Source organism: Gymnoscopelus microlampas (genome assembly GCF_963454915.1).
Source record: "Gymnoscopelus microlampas genome assembly, chromosome: 2".
NCBI lineage: Eukaryota > Metazoa > Chordata > Actinopteri > Myctophiformes > Myctophidae > Gymnoscopelus > Gymnoscopelus microlampas.
The window spans coordinates 39,685,018-39,707,181 of NC_139939.1; the positions used below are offsets into that span (position 1 = coordinate 39,685,018).

General features: G+C 44.9%; 1 protein-coding gene across 4 annotated transcripts in view; it reads left to right on the top strand.

Moving 5' to 3' along the window:
* The first annotated feature begins 220 nt into the window (after nt 1-220).
* The window catches only part of znf827 (zinc finger protein 827), a 108,311-nt gene continuing 86,367 nt past the window's right edge, over nt 221-22,164 (top strand). For all 4 annotated transcript variants that reach the window (XM_084044668.1, XM_084044670.1, XM_084044669.1 and 1 more), the window contains exon 1: nt 221-559. In XM_084044668.1, coding sequence (XP_083900794.1) covers nt 517-559 — 43 coding nt within the window. In that variant the 5' untranslated portion in view covers nt 221-516. The remainder of the gene's footprint in view (nt 560-22,164) is intronic.

Genomic DNA, 22,164 nt, shown 5'->3' on the forward strand with positions numbered 1-22,164 from the left:
TGCTCTCTCGCAGGAGGCGAGCTCCTCTCGATTGTATGCGTGTGTGTGTGTGTCTGTTCGTGTGTTTGCGTGTGTGTGTGTGTGTGTGTGTGTGTGTGTGTGTGTGTGTGTGCTCGCGCGCGCACTCACTCCTGCGCGCGCGCGAGAGCGTGTGTGCGTGTCTGCTCTGCTGTTGCTGCCCTTTGATCCCTGCATTAGTGTTAGTTAGGGGGCTCGGAGACACACACTTGCACCGGAGAGAGCAGCCATACAGACCAAGACTGGGCAACAACAACAGAACAGCGGCACCTCCTCCAGTCCGCCGCCTGTCTGTGTGCGCTCCGATCCCCGACAACACACTTAGAAACACCGCCGAGGAGAGAGGGGAAAAGAGAGCCAGGTGGTGCACGGACCCGTTGTCTCTGTCTGCCACCATCACCACCACCACAGTCTCAATGGGAAAAAACCCTCCTCGCTTCTTGTTCTTCTTACCCCTAAAAAACTAAGGACGAGAATGTGATAAAAACGGGGGGGAAAATGCCAAGGAGGAAGCAGGAGCAACCCAAGAGACTGCCTTCACGTAAGTGTGTGTGTTTGTGGGGTTTTGTTGCATTTATGTATTATTCTCGCGGCTCTCCCGTGCGTTTGGCGCAGTAGTTTAGGGTTAAAGAGGTGAAAGAGACAAAAGACTCGGCGGAGGTTATTTCTGTGTTTTTTTTTGTAGGGTCCGAGCCGAGGCAGCCATGTTGTTGGCTGGATGGGTAACGTAACGTTAGCTATAGCTGAACACACACACACACACACACACACACACACACACACACACGGTACGTGGAGGAGAATCGATAAAGGGTCCTCGTTTCTTCCTAAAAGGTTGCGTTGTGGTTGTGTGTATCGGTTGTGCGAGTGTGCGTGTGTCTGAAAGAGAGAGAGACAGAGAAAATAATGGCCAAAGCGGTAAGGTTTAGGTTTGTGTGCCCGGTGGAGACAGACAGTCGCTTTCGGGGTAGAAAGGGGAGGATCTGAGGATCTGGCCGCAATAAAATGAAGGGTCAGTCGGATCAGACGAGGCAGCAGACCCGTGGCTGGGGCTCTGGTTCCTGGAGCTTTTAGCAGCCGTTCTGGAACTTCATCATAAACCTCTTTAACTTTCTCCTCCTCGCACTTTTAACACACACATCGCGAACTGAATCAGTCGCGCTAAATTTTGCCGTCGACTTTTTAAAGTATTCTTTTTTTTAGTGTGTGTGGGGGGGATTTTTTTTTAGCAAAGGTATTTTTCTTCCACCCCTCCCAGTTCAGTGGGGTTGTCTGTCTGTCTGTCTGTCTGTGTCTGCATGCAGGCTATGTGTCAAAGCCATGGTCGTCGGTCACCTGAAGTTCAGGCTTTTTTCCTTTTGCTTTGCAGCCATTCATTGCAGACAGACTACGATCAATAACGCGGTTTAGGAAAAGCAAGAAGCGCCAGTAATGTATTTATTCTGTCGTCTTTTTTATTTTATTTTAAGACTGAACACAACCACTGGATGCCACGTATTAAAACACACGCATGTTTGTTTTTTTGGTTGGATAGTCTTAAATACTTTTTTTTTTGTATATTTGACCCTGCGTAGCTTGGATGTTCGGGTTATGCTTTTATCGGTCCAAATAATGAAATGCAGCAATGACGCTCTGCCGCCGCTAGAGGATCGCTTAGGTGGATGTGGGCAATGGCATTGATTAAGGGAATTGCCCCCCCCCCCCGTGTGTGTGTGTGTGTGTGTGTGTGTGTGTGTGTGTGTGTGTGTGTGTGTGGAGTGTGTGTGTGTGTGTGTGTGTGTGTGGAGTGAGTGACACTTTTGCTCTTTAAGTGTATTGTGTTTTAGTTGTTCCCAAGAATGTCATATTGGTATTCAAAAATGTCACTAATGATTTGAGTGATTCATCTTAAATCAATGACGACTTGGTACTTCTGGCTCATGATGATACCATCATCTTCATTTCTTTTCAATATCAAACAACAGCTGTTCAACATAGTAGGTAGGCCATGACCAGAAGCCATTTTCACTTTTGTATGTTTATTCCGTTTACTGAAATGTTTTTTTTTATCCAGCTGTTAGAATTGCTTGAATAACAAAAGGATAGGCACAATATTGTTAGATTTATCATGTTTTGTATTGTTTTATTCCACCTTCTCCAAACTTTGAAGAGAACTTAATCCTCAAATGTACTTCCTGCAGCTTATGGAAAAATAGTGGCTTTTTCGACATCCCTGATCTAGTGCTCAGGTGTTTGACCTCAGGTTGAACTTGGGAAATTGCAGCGGATGGTTAGGAGGAGTGGAGGTGGAGGCTGTGTGAGACTGAGCATAGAGAGAGAGTCAGAGAGAGAGGGAGGGAGTGTGAGAGTGTGTGTGATATTTAGACAGTGAGCCCTCACTCATACGCTACTGATGGAGTGTGTTACACACTTGCTTGGACTACAGCAAGAGCAAGGTCATGGAGCTCTAGAGTAGACAGAGGTTGGTTCCACACACTAATATTCCACACACACTAGTAACTAATATACACACACAAACTCTACACATACAAATTCTGCACACACACTTAACACACAGACACAGAAATATTGACGCTCCAATTGGGGTTCACATTTGTTGAAAGTGTTTTCCTCATTGAATACAAAAAATATCCAATATTTTAATGCATTATGAAATATTTGGAGGAGTTGTTTGCATGCATAACACAGAGGGCCGGCTTTCATGAGCTTCCCATGGTTACATAGCAACACAGTTAAGCAAGTTGTTTTATTTTTCAGGGGAGAAAAAAATGGACTTCTGTAGCCATGCACATCTTTTAGGGTTTAGTATGTTATAATAAGAGTTGATGGTTACGGTACAGTATGTTACTTTAAGGTAAATGTTACATGTTAGTATTAGGTTATAGGCTAAAGCATCATTATGATGTGATGAATAGCACACATGGCAGTTAGGAAAATCACCCAGTATTGAGGATTACAAAGACACACTTTTCAGAGAACATATTTTTATCCCGTGGCTCTGTATGAGGCAAGCCATCTTTAAGAGAGTTTGTGTGTCTGTTTCTGTATCCAAAGCTAATCTCCCAAACTGCTGGACTGATCTAGCCTGGCATGGCCAGACCAATGTCACTATTCTTTTTGCACTGGCAGATTCGTCTGGTTTCCAGGCTAGGACTGACCGGCACCATATTTCTTGTGCACACTGTTTTTTTTCCACATTTGACACATATTTTTTACAATGTTTATCTTATTTTGGAGTCAAACAGTACATCATCGTAGTAGACAACTGACACCACTGGCTGACCACGTAAACTCAAAGATCCACACGAAGCCACGCTGTTCCCATGTGGATCTCGAGATCTACATGATACAATATTTTAAATGTGGGCCAATAGTCTCAAAACAGGCCATAAAATGAATGATATGGTGAAATTGGGCAAGAGACAAACACAGCTTTATATTGACATGTATAAAATGGATAAGATATCTTGGTTTGATAGACATGCAAAACAAGTATTATTATAATATATATAGGTCAACATAAACAAGACTGGTAACTCATTGCTTGTAAAACATGAAGCTTTTATTAATGCTACAAAAGCACATAACTAAACAGAAGCATCAAGAAGAATCAAAAGTAGGTGATGAACATACACATGGGTATATGAATTCACTTGGGTTTGTATGCTTTTCATATAACTGAAAAGAGGACAGAATGAATTTATGATGAAAAGGCAATCATCTGCATACTGATGTTGGCCAGTTAGTAATGCATATCATAGGGGAAATCTTAATATGATACTGTAAAATAAAACGGTATCCACACAGTGAAGAACTCACCCATGTAACTTAGGAACCAAATTAATTCAACCATGCTGAGCTACTGTATAATGCTCCTTAGTTGGAAGAGAAAGAAATGGCCACACATTACATTTGTAATATTCCTGCACTGTGATGCCTCAGTTGGGTAATGGTATTCTATCACTTCATAGGTTTATGTGAATTATCTTTCCCTCTTTCAGAACTTGTAGGCTACTTCCCCATTCAATCAGCCAAGTGTCACAGCTCCTGCAGAGGAGAATGGATTTGTCAGAACCTTTTTGCTCTGTGTTTTGGATCCTCCCACTCCGGAATGGAAGTGTCACCTCACTACGCCACTCACTGTCAGTGTGTTTGTTTTCATTATGCAGCCAACAACACCTTGGTGGCATGCCAGCCCAACCGGCACAATATTGAGCTTCAAATCTCTTCATCTGCGGTGGAAAAGGGCAAGCTAATACACTGCCTTTAACAGTAGAGGTGCTTAATCTCAGCACAGACCCAGATATATGGGACCTGTGTCGTCTGATGTGTGTGTTTGTGCACTGTGCATGCTTTCCCAGGCAATGTGTCTGTGGTATACTGTAGTGTCTCGGTGGGAGAGACTACACATAAGCGAGTGTGTAGGCCTGTTGGTGTGCGTGAAGTGCACGCACATGAGTGTGGACACAGGACACGTGTGTTGGTGTGTGTGTGTGTGTGTGTGTGTGTGTGTGTGTGTGTATGTATATGTGTGTGTGGGTACACAACAAGCTGGCTATGGAGGTCACAGTACAGTATGGTGCTCTCACTTCTGACAAGCAAACATGACCTTTGGCGCCACAATGAAAACTGCCATTCTTTATGACCTTGGTGTGGTGTGTTTGTGTAATTCTGCCCTGGCTTATTGCTCGCTCTTAATAGTTGGGCATAGTTAAATAACATGTTCTTTATTGTATTTTTGCGGCAGATAAATGAATAATTCCACAATAAGCACACATTGTGTCTTGACTTGGCAGGTACAGTTGCAGTACAGGACTTTTGGGTTAAATGCGGTGGACCATATTGACATTCACTGACATAACATAGGATTACACATTTAGAATTAGTACAAGGTGGGTGGTGCAATAAAACACAATGAAGTGAACTCATGTATAATGTATATATCAGTGTATATAATGTGTATATAATACATAAATACACACGTTTATGTATGTGTGTGTGTGTGTGTGTGTGTGTGTGTGTGTGTGTGTGTGTGTGTGTGTATATACTGTGTGTGTGTGTGTGTGTGTGTGTGTGTGTGTGTATATATATATACACACACACGCAGTATTTAAAAACATCACTAAATGCTTGGTGGTGTAAATCTTCACTGGCTGCTTGGACCAGAGGTCATTAGATCAAAGGCATGTCAGTGTCATAATCGAGCCGAACATTTCCTAACTCACCGTCATCACTCGCCCTCTGGATCTCAATGTGAATATGAGTATGCTAAAAATACAGCCCGAGAGCCAGGCCGTATCAGAAAGGGCAGAACCTGAAGTGTGAGTGGGGTGGGGGCTTGTCCAGCACTTCCCTCCCTCCCTTTCTCTCTCTCTCCTTCCCTCTCTCCTTCCTCCATCAGTTATCTGCATTTGAAATGGAGGGATTGTGAGCCCTTTCTGTACAGAATCGTGCTCTCCTCTCACCAGCCAAAGGAGCTGGCTGTGTCTGTGTGGTTCTCTCTACCTTACTGTAATGGCGGGTCACTGGCTCCCTTCCACTTGCTATGATTATAATGACCTTGGCGGGACTGGGGCTTGAAAACATTGGATTAAGGGGAAAGGAAAATGAGGGGAGGTTTCCATTTCGTTCTTGGCATCACATTTGTGGGGTATTTCTGCCAAGAAACCCACCCACTCACCCCTCTATCCCACAACTGCCATTCTGCCCCCCCCCCCCCCCCCCCCCCACACACACACACACACACACACACACTTTAAGCTGATGACGAGGGGGGGTTCGGGTGCTCTTGTGGTGTCGGCCCGAACGTTGCTCAAGCGAATAATGATACACAGGCTTTTACTCAGAAATGAATTAAGGGGCAGTAGAAAGGTGGTGGATGCCTTGTTCTAAGCATAGGCCGATGCAGAAAGCAGAGAAACCTGTATTCAATGAGTGTTCACACTTAGCGGCCAAAGCTGGACTCGGCTATACATGGGGCTTGACTGGGGATTGAATGGATAGTAATTGGAAGAACAGAGGCTGATGTAAATGAAAGAAGTTGGCCGGGTAAGTTTTTATTTTAATAGGACTTGTTTCAAAGACCTAGCCAAGTCCTGAGGGGCTTGGATCAATACCCATGCCGGAATGTTACCGTGGTTGTTTAGTCAAACAGATGGGATGGTGATCGGTCACTGTTAGCATGTAAGCAGGCTCCAAAACTCAACTCCAGATGCAGAAAGCATGTCAGTCAGTTAACATGGACTGACTTGAATTAGTAGATATCTCATCTTAACAATATTCTATGTTGAGTAGTAATAAATTGGCTGTTTGAGTTCCAGAAGAGAGGTGTGTGTGTGTGTGTGTGTGTGTGTGTGTGTGTGTGTGTGTGTGTGTGTGTGTGTGTGTGTGTGTGTGTGTGTGTGTGTGTGTGTGTGTGTGTGTGTGTGTGTGTGTGTGTGTGTGTGTGTGTGTGTGTGTGTGTGCGTGTGTGAGTGAAAATAAATATATAAGTCTTTGACTTCACCAGTCTCACGGAACTTGGTCCTAAGTTTGGAAATGGTACCAGGGCGGACACCAAATTATGCTGCCACCGGAACACCAGCTTCCACTTGCCCTATTGCGCAGGCCACGGGCCTTATCCTGAAGGGTTATACATGGCATCTTTCCATTGGGACAGTGTTGCTGCTTGGAACATACACAAACTCAACAAAGTTGCAGGAGCCATGCTCAGGTGGCAGTCACACACCTGCCGCTCAAAACAAGAGTGATTGCCAACAGGAGCTTATTGCGGGATCTTGGCAAATTTGGGGTGCTATACCCACACGATTGCATGATCCTTACAAGTTATACCTCGTTGTAAAGGTGACTAGTTAACGATAACAATATAAAATACAATACCAATTGGTATTATTGAAGGGGAGAAGTTAAGTTTCTGAACTGTTTTTGAGTTTATGGGTGTGTGTGTGTGTGTGTGTGTGTGTGTGTGTGTTTAATGTTATTTGTCAGTCAGCTAGTCCAAATACCCAGCAGGCTAGAATAAGGATTATGCATGAACTTGTCAGTTCGCCACAATCTAACAGCTTCATGTAGGTGTCTTCCTAGAAGCTATTCCATAGTCTAGCTATTTCAATTTGGATGCTCATGGTTATCCTAAAAATCTAAATCTGTTATTGCAAAATGTTTTCATCCAGAAAGCAATTAGGAAATCAATGGATAAACCGGTAAAACCATGGTTAACTTGGTTAACTCACATGGTTAACTCCAGTGAGGATTCTGATGTGTACATTACACATGCTGGTTGTGTTTACATTGGGGAACGTAGTTTTTTTCCCACCTAAATGTACCCGTGGTGTGAGGCACTGAGGCAGCCACCACACCACTACAATGCTGAAAACACCATGATTGATTAAAGTAACTTGAGGTGATAAGTTATCTTCTTGAGAACTTCAGGAAGTTGAGAGCTGCTGCGACGCCGGCTGTGGGATTCTTTGTCTTTTGTCTTTTCGCAGAATAAAAGCGTGTTTTGCAATTATCATCAATAATAGTTTACCTACAACTAGTATGTAAACGATTAGTAGGGGCAGCACTGTTTAATAGACTAGTCGACTAGCCATGCACATCGCTCCAGAGTATCCAGAGCGTTCTGCCTTGCTCATTTGCAATTCAAAAATGGGTATTGATAAAAGGGTCCCAGCTTTTTCCAAGCTGATTCATCAGACTTCTAGTCCCAAGCCTGCTTCAGTAACTTTTAAGTCATTGTTGTGTTAACACTATCACCCTCTGTCATAATCTCTTATAAACTAAAGGCCTTTGTACTGCGGTGCTGCTTGAAGTTGCATGCATTTAGCCAATGTTTTGGTGTTAATAACAACTGTTATTACTTAATAACAACTGTTAATAACAAGTTAATGTTATGATCCTGTAGCATTACATAGTTTTAACAGTTTTAGGTTTTCATTTGCTAAATGTAATATGTGTAGCTTTAAGTAGGCACTATTAATAACACTTCAACACTGTTCATGCCTACCTACAGATGAGGTGCCTTTGTCGCTGTTGTGTGAGCCAAACAGGTAAAAGCAAAGATAAATAATGAAACAGGAAGGCAGTATCTTATTTCTTTTTCATATTTGTGTATTGACTAGTTGTCAATGTTCATGGCAAATTGAAGTCTGGTAGGTTAGTTTAGTAAGTAAGTCTAGTGAACTTCAGTCAAAGTGCCTACAGGAGGTTGCCTGAAGTTCTATCACATCTGTTGTCACACAGTCTCCTGTCTTTCTCCAAATGTTCCCATTATTTTAGCTCATCATTATGTTTTCAGGAATTTACTGTAGTCATTTTCAGAAGCAGAATTACACTTGCAGCAATTGCTTTTATTTATTTGGATATATGTCACTTTACTTTTAACAATGTCTTGTTTGTGAACAAGACATTTACATTTAAAAAACCCAAAAGTAAAACCAGCTGTTTATTTTACAAACCGAATACAACTTTTGCCTTTCCCAGTGTGATTAACTGCCTTTTAATTCAATATTAACATAAAAGAAATGTATCCATAATGACAACATATTGAGTTCAAGTGAAGCCCAGTATCCACTGGTAAAGCCCCCAAATCAGGCTCCAATGTCGTTTTGTATTGGATGTTCTAAAAGACCTGGATGCCTCTAGAGGCCATTACAATACCCATCTGTCTGCTCTCAATCAAATCCCTCTCTCTAGTTGTCGGCCTTTCTTTCTTCCTCTCGTTTTCTCTCTTTCTCTTCGTCTCGCCCTCTCTGCGTGGAATGGAAGTGCCTCGGCCATGGTAACGATTTTCCCCCCGTGTTGACAAGTCACAACATGGAGATCTACAGCTCGGAGAGCAGCCCTTTGGCTACGCCAAGCCCCTCTCGCACTGAGTAATAGCAATCTCACAGGAGTAGCAGGCTTTCAGCTGGCAGCAGTTCATAAGGAACAGCTCGCCCCGGTGCAGCTGGGAAAGACGGAGCTGTGAGAGGAAAGAAAGCGAGATGAGGGAGCGAGAGAGCTGGTGGTGGTAGTACAGTGGAGATGGAGGGAGGGAGGAAGTGAAGGGGGAACTAGCTGCTAAGAGCTTTGGGCGGTTTCTGTGTTGTTGTACCACACAAGTGCATCCAGGCCCTACAGGACAGGCCTTTAACAGGCATGAGGGATGGAGAGCATGAGAGGAGGGAGAGAAGGGGGTAGCTTTGTGGTGTACTGGGGAGCTGAAGTCGGCCATTCGTGCCAGACAGCCCGCTCTAAACAGGGGTGTGATTTATTGTCAGGCTCCATCTCACATTAACCCCACCCCCCCACCCCCCAAAATTAAAATTAAAATTATGATTTTTTGACAGATGGAAATTACATTGCTGGAGAATTAAAAGAGATCTCCCTTTAAATGTCTCTGAAGGAAAGCCCCGTTGCCTGTAGGCTGCAGAGATTTCAAGAACGTGTGGAACATGTCTAACTGGTGCATGAAATCGGGGGAGAATTCTTTTTTTTTTTTTGCTTAGGTTGGCATAGATCCCCCCCCCCCCCCTCCCCTTCATGGTAAGGGACCTATTGCTTGGGATTTTGCTTCAGGCATTTTCACTGTGATTGACCCTGCCAGGCTATGGCTAAATAAGCCCAAGTCCCTGAAGTGTGTTTGTGTACTGTGCTTATTCTCACTCTCTCGTTCTCTTTCTCGTTCTCTCTCTCGTCCTCTCTCTCACACACACACTCACACTCTCCGTCTGTCTGTCTGTCTGTCTGTCTGTCTGTCTGTCTGTCTGTCTGTCTGTCTATCTTCTTTTTAAGTATATGGTAATTCAATGTAATTTATCAATGTATGTCCATGTTGCTAGGGGGCTTGAAATGGCTGCTGGCCAGCATGTTGATCTTGTCGCCCTCACAGAGTGCACTCTGCGCGGTGCAGAGCTACGACATGACCTCACTTCCTATGTGGGTGGAAGAGGGCAGGGAGCCTGTTAGACACACACACACACACACGTGTGCGCGCTTGCACAGACACTGATACTCTAGTTAGCCTTTGGTGCACTAGCCAGGCAAACTTGCTCGCTCACGCTCTTGCGCCTACGTAGACTGACACACACTCACATGCACATATACTCATGCACAGCCTGGCTCTTGTTAGCCTTTGGTGGACCAACCAGTCAACCCCCCTCACTGTCGTACTGGCGTGGAAGTGTTCCCACATTAAAGCAGCAGTCAAGAGCAAGGCGCAGGCTAATGTCTTTAACTAGCCAGGCGAACAGCTGTGTGTGTGTGTGTGTGTGTGTGTGTGCGTGCGTGCGTGTGTGGTTGCGTGTGTGGTTGCGTGCGTGCGTGCGTGCGTGCGTGTGTGTGTGTGTGTGTGTGTGTGTCTGCAGCCTGTAAACTTTTTGGGACATGAGAGCAGTTTTATAGTCTGGGAGATTAAAAGTGCAGGCGAAGGAGAGGAGGGATGGTGGGGTGGTGTTGTGGAAGGTAGTCGCAGACACAGAATGGTAGGATCACAAGGTATTGACAGCTCTCTAGGGAAACAATACATCACCTCCAAAGAGCGGGTCGAGGTGTTGGCTGCGAGACAACAGCCCCCACCCACCCACCGTATAGAAGTTAAAATCATTGACGTGAAGTAATCTCTGTGAAAGCCATTGTCAATGCAGCGCAAGGTTATTTACGGCGCGGAAAAACACAGGTGAGTGGCTGACACTAATTCAAAATACTCGTATGTTGGCAAGAGAATGCTTCCTCGTTCCCTGCAGACTAGGCCCTGGGTTTTTACCAGAGTGTATTAAAAAGATACAGCAGTGCTCAGATTTCATCCTTTTTGTTGCTTGAATACGGGGGCCTCGGGTCACCTGATTTTGCCCTTGTAATGCTATTCTTTGTACATTGCAGTGGACACTTATCCATTCATACAGCACAAACCCTGGGCATCGGCAGAGTGCATTTTAAAAAACACCGGCAGATTCCCGGACTTGATCCTTTTGTTGTTCAAACAAGGGCATTGGGTCACTTGATTTTGCCCTGATGACGATAATGGGATTAGTTCATTGCTGGACATTTTGTTCCAGAAAGGATTCCCTGTAACCTCAGGTGCCCTCTAGGACCTCACCATAAGCCGCAGTGACTCTGTGACACATGACAGATGAGGATGGACAAAACATTACAGTAGCCTCTAAGGACGACGGGGTGGGGGGAATCAAAGGCATGTCTATGCAGGGGGAGAAAGCGTGGTCCCTGATTGCCCACGTGTTCCCCTGTCTATCTCACCTCTTTGGGGCGGGAGGGGGAGAGTGGTGGGTGTTTGAATGAGGGCCATGTTGGTTCCGTTTACCATGTCATTAATCCGTCATACTCAACAGGGGAGTGGTCAGTGGCAGATGTATTTGCACTTCCTCCAGAAGGTTTTGTAGATTAGTGCCAACCCCCCCGCCCCCTCCTGAAGGAAAAAAAACAGTTCAAAAACCTCATTTGGCATGCATGGGTGGACCAATGACTGCCGTTGTCCAATCTATCCATCCCCTCCAAATCTCATCCTTCTCGCTCTCTCTGCCACTCTCTCTCTCTCTCTCTAATTCTCTCTCTCTCATTCTATCTCACCCCTCCTATTTTTCTTTTCCACCCTGCAGCTCTCAGAGTATTTAGCCTCGACGTTGATGTGGCTGGGGTTAATGTCTAATTGTTAGGATGGAAACTGGTCTTATTTTGTCATTTGCATTTTGGTGTGTGTCTGTGTGAGCTGTACAAAAAATTAAGAACTCACGCATGCATGCGCTCACACGCGCGCACACACACACGCGCACACACATACCCACACACATACCCTTCGCTCGCTCTCTCCAGTTTCAGTGGTTTGACCTTGGTGTACCTGGCAGCCAGGAATAAGGATCATCAGAGCAGGAGACGAGAGGCTGACATCTCTCTCCACCTACCCGTAGCTTTAAGTGATGGTTGTCATAGCAATCATTATGCCACAGAGAAACCTCAGCGGGTGAGGGATGGCTTTGAATGCGGCAGCCTCAGGTCACAACCTGGTTATGACAGAACAGATAAGAACCCTGCGAAGGTTGGCTTACCAACACGTCACAACACCCAGAGATACGCGAGCGCACAAAGCAAACCGCCGAGCCGCGCAAGCCCTAGACGCATGTCAGCCTCGTGTGGATTTCAGGTCAAGACTGAAATGTAGCATTGTTGAGGTATTCTGTACGGTAATATACTGTGTATAGACAATCCTCCGTATAGCTTGAGGAATGGCAGGTATTGGTGTAATGGAGGGAGAGAGAGAGAGGGAGAGCAATGCGGGGCGAACAATGCCTCTCGTTCCCATCAGCTGCCCTGGCCAGCATTTAACATGGAGATTGGAAACGGAATAAGCCCCCCCCAGCCCCTCCCCTCCCGTCCTCACTGGACCTGCATGTAAATGAGGTTAGCGGTTAGCATTTCCTGCTGTGCCGCTGCAATTCTCTCTCACTGCCCTCTTCCTCAGCCCCCCCCCCCCCATAATGGCCAGAAACTGCCCACCCCCCCAACCCTGTCTCCGTTCCTCTTTTTCCTGGGGAAGGGACCGGGACCAATCCTGATTAGTGTCCCTGTCCTGAGTGACAGGCTAAAATCCAAGCAGGCACTGCCTTGGGCGCCTCTGCCAAGCTGCTGTCAACCCAATACCGCTGCAAAAAAAGAGGAAGAAAAAAAGCCATAATTTCTTCCCCCTGCACCCCCACCCCTCTTCACTTCAGTCCTTCAGGTTCCCTCCTGTCTCTCTGCTTGCCCACTGCTTTTCTCCACAACTCTCCTGCTGTCCTTTCGTAGTATCTTGCAGAGGATACTGTCTTTTGCCTCTCATAATCACACTGTCCCCAACCCTCCACCCGTGTGTGTGTGTGTGACACACACACACACACACACACACACACACACACACACACACACACACACACACACACACACACACACACACACACACACACACACACACACACACACACACACACACACACAGAGAGAGAACACCTCTGACCTCCCCTTCTATCTCTGGGTTGGCTGGCTTCTTGAGTGGGACTGAACATCCCTTTTGTCAAAAAGGGTGATTTACAAACAATACATGAACCCTGAACACACTCCCACCTTCTGCCCTCCTACTTCTCTCTCTCTCTCTCTCTCTCTCTGTCTCTCTCTCTCTCTCTGTCTCACTCTTGATGTTTCTTCCACAGACACAGTCACCCCTGTGTCAGTATGCCAGAAAACCAAAGTGCAACGGCTCTGCTCTTTTTTTAGCACTTGGTTCAACAAGCATGAATAGTGACATCCACCTTTTTAAATGAATGGAAGGAATTCCACCTCAAATAATGTACATACAATTGAATTTCGTTCTTGGCATTTCTGTTTATTGGATACAGCGAAAGGAGCGGGAAATTGTGTACAGAAAAGGGTTGTGACATTATGTTACACAAAGTATTATGTGAGCTTGAAACCAAGGATGTAGCTATGGTGAGGCTTGAGTAATACCCGCCTAGGCCGCCATAGTGCATATTGATTGTCTAAAGACACCATGACAGCCTGAGCTCCATGACAACTTCCTCTGACTTAAGTGTAAATGTGAGGTGAGGTTAATTCACTAAAGACTAAAGTGGCAAATCAGTAGGGACTGACTTTATATTCTTTTATAAAGTCAGGGCTATACTAATAAATAGATTTTTGCCTCCATACTTGCTGTAAGTTACTGGGTACCTTCATTGTTCCTTTTTGTCCCCGCCAGGCCGGAATGGCCAAAAGCGAGGGATTATGTCTTCGGCCCTGTGAGTCCGTCCGTCCATCCATCTGTGGAGCCGAGCAGAAGGAATCTTTTTTTTTTCTTAAAAAAAAAAGGGGGGGGGGGGGGTGTGACACGCAGCAAAGGTCGCCGGGATCGGGAGTCGAACCCGCGGCACGCTGTCAGGCTGGATTACCAGCCTAGTTGCCCAAATGGTTACGCCAACCGTCCGGGCCAGCAGAAGGAATCCTAACAAAAATAAGTTTTACTGTTACTGTATGTACCTATACACAAGATTTAATGATAAAGAAGAACCTTGAACCTTTTGTATTTTAGTTGCCTAACCTGTTGCTCAGGGGTTATAATGCTGAAACACATACTCTTATGGGTCATGATGTTGCTTTTGATAGTTTGAGAGTCTGTTCAACATCCATTATTTCAGCACATTTGGCTCCAATAGCTTTTTGTTCTTACCAGTGTGGCGCATCTTGACACACTGTGTAATCAGTGAAGTGTAGTGTGTGAAATGACAAGGTAGGCAGTAGGTCAGGAGTGACTGTAACCTTTTGGATTTCAGAAAGAAATGTGTTTTTTCCTCCATAAGTTGCAACTTTTGAACATGAACTTTTTGAAGTGACTTTATGACCACAGCGTTCGTCAAGCCTAAAGACTATCAAGTGATGACATGATGAAACCAACTCAGCTTTACCTTTACAAAATAGGAAAGGAATTGGCTACTAGTAATAGTATCACTTCTGTCAATCTACAGCCATAAAGGTAAATTAAAGCTGAGGTATATAAGCTACCTTCAGCAAGATCCACTTTTATGCATTCTCTCTTTTCATAATTTTATTGTTACCCCTCCATTTTCAACTGTTGTTTGACAACCAAGTCCAACTAGCAATGCAACCATCCCTCTCGTTTATATGAGTAATGTCTGCAGTCAGAATCTTCCAAAACCATAAAAGTGTGCTTGGCAATCAAGGACTCAAAAGTTATTGTTTGAATATTGGCATTTATTATTGATTCCTGTCACTTATTTATAGAAGACACATTTAGCCATAACAACTTTCAGCAAGTTCAAGAAAAAAAAGCGTAGGAAAAGCAGTTAAATGTGTGCGGAAGAGGTATTGGTTCTTGGCATCGGCAGGCTTCACCAATGCAGAGTACGAGTATTTTAGCATGGCATCAATCCAATACCAGTATCCGCATCGGTGCACCCCTACTCCTCAGTGCCATCACAACAGTTGAGCTTTCTCTTTTACTTCTGTCCTTCACAAATAATGAGATGTTAGTGTAAGAATTTCAAGATTTGACAGGTATGGCTAGATCATTTAATTACACACAGCCATCCCGTGGGTGAACTTTGGTTGAGGACAGGAGAAAGAAAGCCAGTGTCCTCCCTGCTCCTCCAACACAGAATGAAATTCATCATTTCCTCCGTTGATCACAAATCTAGAATTTAACGCCTTTTGTTTCTGCTACAGAGATTCTCTCTTCCCTTCCCTCTAGCAGTTTGGAGTCAATAGCTTTTGATGACACATCTGAGAAGATTTTGATCATGTTGAGTCCTTTTTTTTCTTTTTCTTTTCACCATGTGATGCTAAAAATGGCAGGGAAAAATAAACCAGGGTGCAAAGGGCGCTCCATCTGCGATGAGGAATTTCAGAGGTCTGGGGCTTGTGAGTCGTCTCATTCTCTTCCAAGAACACTTCTCCTTCCTGCCTCACCTCTGGCACGCTGCCCGCCAGTACCCACAAACCGCCAAGGCAAGGGCTGAAAATACACAGATGGTAATTTGCGCTACATTTCAATGCGATGGCTCGACCACCATTTTGTGTGCATGTATATGTTTCTCTCCATCTTTCTATATATAAAAAAATAAATATATATATATATATGTGTGTATATATATAAAATGTCCTTAGAACCGCAAGTGTCACTTCACCTCCAATCCGGGAACCCATCGAGATTACTTCACCTCAGATTCCTGGAAAAGATGTCACTTTGTGCGTTATCTGTGTCAGAGGACAGGGGACTGTAAAGATGTGGAATGTGGGGAGAAGGGGGGCGGGCGGGGGGTGCACCTCCCACATAGGAACAGACTTTGTGGTGATGCTATGTGTTTGAATCAGAGTCGCATTCTGCATATTGTAATGGCCATTCTGTTCTTTATTCACCGGTCGTGGGCCAAACCTTCATAGCGCAGTTCTCAGTTATCCCCAGGCAGTCCAACCACAGCCCCCTGGACACATTTACAACCTGTCTCTCTGTCTCTTTGTCTATCTGTCAAGTTCTAGTGATTGAGTTATCACTCAAAGGGCAACAGAAAAGGCGAAGAGAGGTATGTGTGGCAGGAAAAGAAGAGATGAGAAGACATAGTATAGGGAGACAGGGATGGAGGGGGAGACAAAAAGAGGGAGACAGAGGTTTGTGTGTGTGTGCGGGGGGGGTGGGGGGTGACTGAGTGAGCGAAAGAGAGATCACAAAAAAGTGGGAAGGAATTTGATATGCTCTATCATATTCCAGGGATGTGAAAACTGAGGGATGGAAGGAGACCGACAGGAAAGGGGGGACAGTCAGACAGACCGCTAGGATGGTAGCAGGCTTTTGAGAAGAAATAAAGAAAAGATGGATAAAGATGGAAAATTGAGCATAGAGAAAAGAGAAGGACTGGTGAGATCCTGATCCAAGGTGTCCCAATTAACAGAATTACCTTCCTCCTCAGGAGTGCTGTTAGTCATTTGTGGGGACGTGAGCCCGCTGGCTGAGTCGCCTCTCCTCCATATTGTCCAGCCGGTGCTAATAAGGCAGAGCCCTGACCGCCGGCCATGCTCATTAGCATAGCTCGCGGCCGAGGCAACCCTCGGCAGAGCCCGCACGGACACTTAATTACCGCCGTTGCTTCCTCCTTTTCCTCTTCTTCTTCGTCTACCGCCACATCCAGCGGTCCCCTCTTTCGCTCCCTCATTCCATTCCTTCCTCACCTCCATGGCATTTCCTCCCTCTCACCCTCCCATCTCTGTGGCCTTTCTCCCTTCCTCACTCCTTTTCTCCCTTGCTCCCTTGAACCTTCCTTCACCTCCTTAGCTTCTCTCCCATCTCCCGCCCTTGCCTGCTGCTGGGAGGATGTTGTGTGGGTGTGATGAGTTTAGTCTAGGAACCCCTAATGTTTTTATGAGCTTTCTGTTTTTTGTTTTTTTGTCTTCTTTCTCTCATGTTTGGTGTATTCGGCATGACTCTTCTCTTGACATGGGCTCTGTATCGATACCTCCATCAGACTTAATCGGCTAATGGCCTCCCAAGCTCTGTTGCCCGGGCCCGAAACAACCACTCCCTTATTCATTCATCCATATATCCATCCATCCGTCCCTCCCTCAGCTTGCCGTTCTGTGCTACCTCCCTCCTCCCTGTATTACTGCTAACCCTGTGGGTCACTGAGGGCAATTTTTATGCCTGGCTAAGTCAGAGAATAGCTCGGCCCTGTATGTGTTCTCAGTGTTTGCAAGTTTGTTGCCCTGCAGACTCACGCAAGTCATGTGGTGGGTGACCTGCAGAACACCACCCCCCTCCCACTGCCCTCTCCTCTCACCAGGGATCTTTGGTTGTGACAAGGCTAGCTAAATTCTGGTTGACTCCTGTGTTGGGCCAGTAAAAAAGCAGTGGCATACTTGTGCACGCGCGTCACTCACACACATACACTCTCACATGCACGCACACACGCACGCGCACATGCACGCGCACACGCACACACCACGCTGCCCCAGAAAAGCCACGGCCAAAATAACCCTGCCAAGTTCACAAATGGGGATTGTTGACATACAGAGTGAGTTCAAGTTCAAGGCTTTGCTCTGCAGAAGGGCACAAAACACAACACAGGCACACAATAAGCAAAGATACACAGACACGTGTAACTCGGAAAATGGCTGGGGAGGAGGCAAAGTGCTTCCATCTGTTACACTGGAGCAGTTTATTGTGACAATAACTGTGTTATAGCATAGCTGTATTTTAGTACAAATATATTTTCTCATGTATTTCCTGCAAAATACAGGTTATGTATCTTTCATCTTTTGTTAAAGCTATATTTAGAAAGAAAAATGAAACATACTTCTCTGTATGTGAGGCTGCTTGTGTCACTCAGCTGTTTCCCACTGGACTTCTCAGATACCAGGCTCTATGTCTCTACTTGGGAATCACATTAAATATACATCCACTGTAAAATAGGTGGTCCACTTGCTTTTTTGACAAGTCCATTTATAGAGACTGTTTGGAATGCTGACTGAGGGAGACTTTGTGGGGGACCCCCCCACCAAGAGGAGGACTGCTGAAACCCAATTCTAGGCCAGCTAGAAATGATATTGGAGGTAGAGCTCTTAACAACTCAGGATTACTTTTGGAGGCGCTTTAGCGGAGATACTGTGGAGAGACGAGAGAAAGTAAGACGGAGGCGAGAGATGAGCGTATGACACTGGACATATGAAAGAAAAAATCTTAGACACCGGGCCCAAATTTGGGAGTCCTAATGCAGTCGACCTAGGGGGTACGCGGTTGTAGTCGCATCTCAAATCCTGTAGGGCTGCTCTCTTAGTACTTAGTTGCACGACACCGGCGAGCAACTAAGTATAAATCACCCTTCTTTATTAGCCTCTGTTGCTTTGTCTAATGTGGGTGGTGCTGTACGTCACTTGCACACATTTGTGTGGGTGTGATTGAGTGAATGAATGAGTGAGCAAGTGTGTGTACATGAGTGTGTATCCTAGCGAGAAGAGAATCCCCCTATAATCTCTCTCACTCGCTCACTCTCTCTCACACACACACACGCACACACCAGTGGCCGCCACTGCATGCCACTGAAGCAGCAGCGTGTGAGCGCTAACGGATCCGGACTGCTGAGCGCCTGCAGCTGTTTGTCTCAACATGCAAGTCATCCCCGCCATTACAGCGCTAAACGCTTCCCTTTCGCAGGCAGACGCTCGCCGCCTCTCAGCCCCTATATCCTTGCCTATATCACCACCAGAGGGGGTGTGTGTGTGTGTGTGTCATGTGTGGTAAGGGTGGGGGCTTCTGCAGTTGCTGTGGCCTTGCCTGGTCAGTGCTGCTTTACCGGAGGCAACAGTGCAGTTGTATGGGTGTCACAGAGAGATGGAGAGAAAGGAATGATGAGGGCCAGAGGTGGGTGGGGGGGACTTTAGGTTGTTTTTAATCACATTCTTGGCTGTGGTTGTAGTTAAAACTGTGTGGGTGTGTGCACATGCATAGTACACAAACACACATCTCCTAAAAACTGTGTGTGTGTGTGTGTGTGTGTGTGTGTGTGTGTGTGTGTGCGCACTGGCCCACTTGATTACGTGTGTACACATTAGTTCATCTTTCTGTGTGTGTGTGTGTGTGTGTGTGTGTGTGTGTGTGTGTGTGTGTGTGTGTGTGTGTGTGTGTGTGTGGACATGAGCATACTGTGCGTTTGCGCCCACATACGTGTCTTTGCACTAGCTCATGTTTCTGTCTGTGTGTGTGTGTGTGTGTCTGTGCATGTGGCGTGGAACATAGCAGCGGTCAGGAGTAGGGGTTTCACACAAAAGCCCCTCCCCCTGGCCCCCGGGAGCTCAGGCCAGAGACCGTGACCTTGGGAAATGTCATCCCGCCCACGGGGCTGGGCTCACTCGCCTGTGGCACATGAAACCAGGGCAACGGGGCGCATCGGTGCACTGTAGGCCTCTGCCGATAGCCTGGCCATGTACTGTGTAGTTTTGTATTCAGCTGTCTTTTTGTCCCCCCCACATCTCCTGAACCCTGGATTTAAGTAAGACTGTGAACATATGGCACCTTTGGTTAGGCTTCTTCTTGCAAGACATTGCTGTGATTTCTAGATGTCTTTACTATTTTTTTTGTGGAACTATTATTATTAGTTCTACATTTATGTTTTTTTGCATCTTGCAACATCGTCTCAACTATTTTCAACTACACCAAGCCAACGATGGCAAACTTCAATATTCCTGATTTGACAATACACTCACATTTAATTGTTGCGGAGAGAAATAAGATGGCAATCTAAAGATGATACTCTGTTGATGGCGGCCGGAACCTCTGTGTAGGAGAGCTGAGGCTGATGAAACCCTGAGACCTCAGGAGAGCCATCCTGCCATCTCCCTCTAACCACATTACAACCATTAGAGGCTCACGCTGCTCTTAGCATGTCACATGGAAGAGGGTCATGACATTCTCTCTGTCTTTTTCTTTCTTTCCATCTGTCTCTTGCTCCATATCCCGCTCTCCAACTTTATGTCAATCTTTCTCATGTTTTCCATGTTTCCCCTGCTTGTAAATATATATATAGCTCTCTCCCCCTCTTTCCTTCTTACTTACTCTGTTGACAAGCACATTGAAGGAGGAAGGAAAATTCATGTTTGACCACCTGAGGTTTTCCACCTCTCTGATCAGGGTCAAGTCAATTTCATACACAGGGACAGGAAAGAAACAAACATAAAAGCTTCCCCCCCATTTTCATAGATTAGAGGTGTCATCAGTATCCAAATCTACGATTTGTTTTGACTTTAGATTTTAAGGTCATGATTTGATTTTGATTTAAACTTTTTAAATCAATGCCAAAAAAAAATACAATTCTAATTAGGGGTCCAACAGTTAGTCTAACTAATCGATTTAATCAATTATAAAAATAGAAAAATCGATAATTTAGTAAAATAATCGATAAGTAATCAAGCCGTATTTTGGGCATGTCATTATAGGTGAATTGTTTCATTAATTTCCTAAACCTTCAAAAGTCATGAAAATAGCCGATATATAAGTTCACGACGCATTGTGAGCTTGGTTAGAAAGACGGAGCAGAGGGACACTAGACATACAAAAGAAAATATTTTGTATCAAGTGGTTAATTGATTTGTTCATATATAAAAAATATGTACATAAAAAACTGCTTCTCGGTTATTTGATTAATCAAAAAAGTAATAGAATAATCGCTAAGATCATAATTGATGGCTTTTTGCAAGTGATGAAGCTGAAGCTGTTGTTGTAAAGTACCCTTCTGCTATGTATTGGCTTCTTTTGATTGCATAGTGCACTCTTCGCAACAACAGCAAGGTGCCATTCCAGCTCTTGATAGCAATTAGACTTACTTTTAAAGTCATGATTCGATCCAACTTTTGCTCATTTTGGGACACCCCAGATACAATTAACAATTTAGACAATTGGCAGACGCTCTTAATCCAGAGCGATTTACTGTTAGCAAGGTAAACACAAGGTAATACATCAAATGCATAGAGATAGTAATCTAAGATCATAGGTTAACCTACATGTATATCGTCTAAACAGTGAAACTAGATCGACAACGAAAGAATGCATATTATTTAACATAAGGGACCGGGTGTGTGTGGGTGATACTTATGCGAGTTGGGGCCAAAGTCATGAATGAGTTTCTGTTAACAAAGATAAATGAAATGCAGCATGCTTTGTGAAGATGTGAGGAGCGTGCTGTACATCATGCTCCATGCATATATTAAGATTCACATATAGGCCTATTGCAGATGTATTAGATATGGGTGTTTAGGGCGACCGCTAGGCCTGTTCTGTTCTGGTCTGTTAGAGCTGGCATCTGACATACAGTGCATACGTTTTATTGTTTATTGTTTAAGTACTGTCACTGGTAGCTGTAGTAAAGAAAAAGAAAGTGTGTGTGTGTGTGTTAATAATACTGCAAGATGGGGAAGTGTGTACTGTACTGTATGTGACAGATGTGTAAGAGTATAACATTACAGTGCACAAGAAATGGCAAAATAAATAAACTCACTAAAAGGCTGTGGCAAACAGGCTAGTCTTCAGCTTTGATTTAAAAGAACTGAGAGTTGTTGCAAACCTGCAGTTTTACTGGGAGTTTGTTCCAGATATCTGGTGCATGAAAACTGAACACTGCTTCTCCATGTTTAGTTTTGACTCTGGGGACATACAGCTGACCTTTTCCTTTTCCTTTTCTTTTTATACAGCTGACCTATCTCAGACAACCTGAGAGGTCCGTTTCATGATGTAGCACAAGATCAGAATGTCAGATGTATTTGGGCCCTATACGATTCAGTGCTTTATATACCAACTGTAGCATTATGAAGTAAATTCTTTGACGGACAAGAAGCCAGTGTAAACTAGAAACTGGATTGATATGATCGACTTCCTCGATATTAGTAGAAGGACTTGAGCTGCACTGCTGCAGAGTTCTTCTGATTCAACTGCAGTTAAGGCAAACACAACCCATAACCCCTACTAAATTGTAATTTTTGCTTTCATGTGGCTGTTGAAATTCAGGTCTGAGAGTCTGAGTCCATGATTTCTATCTTGGGTCGTGGTTTTCAACATTATCGATTTGGAGGTGCCTATGGCCGAGTGGTTAAGGCGCGTACCATATATAGGCTCTGATGCAGCCT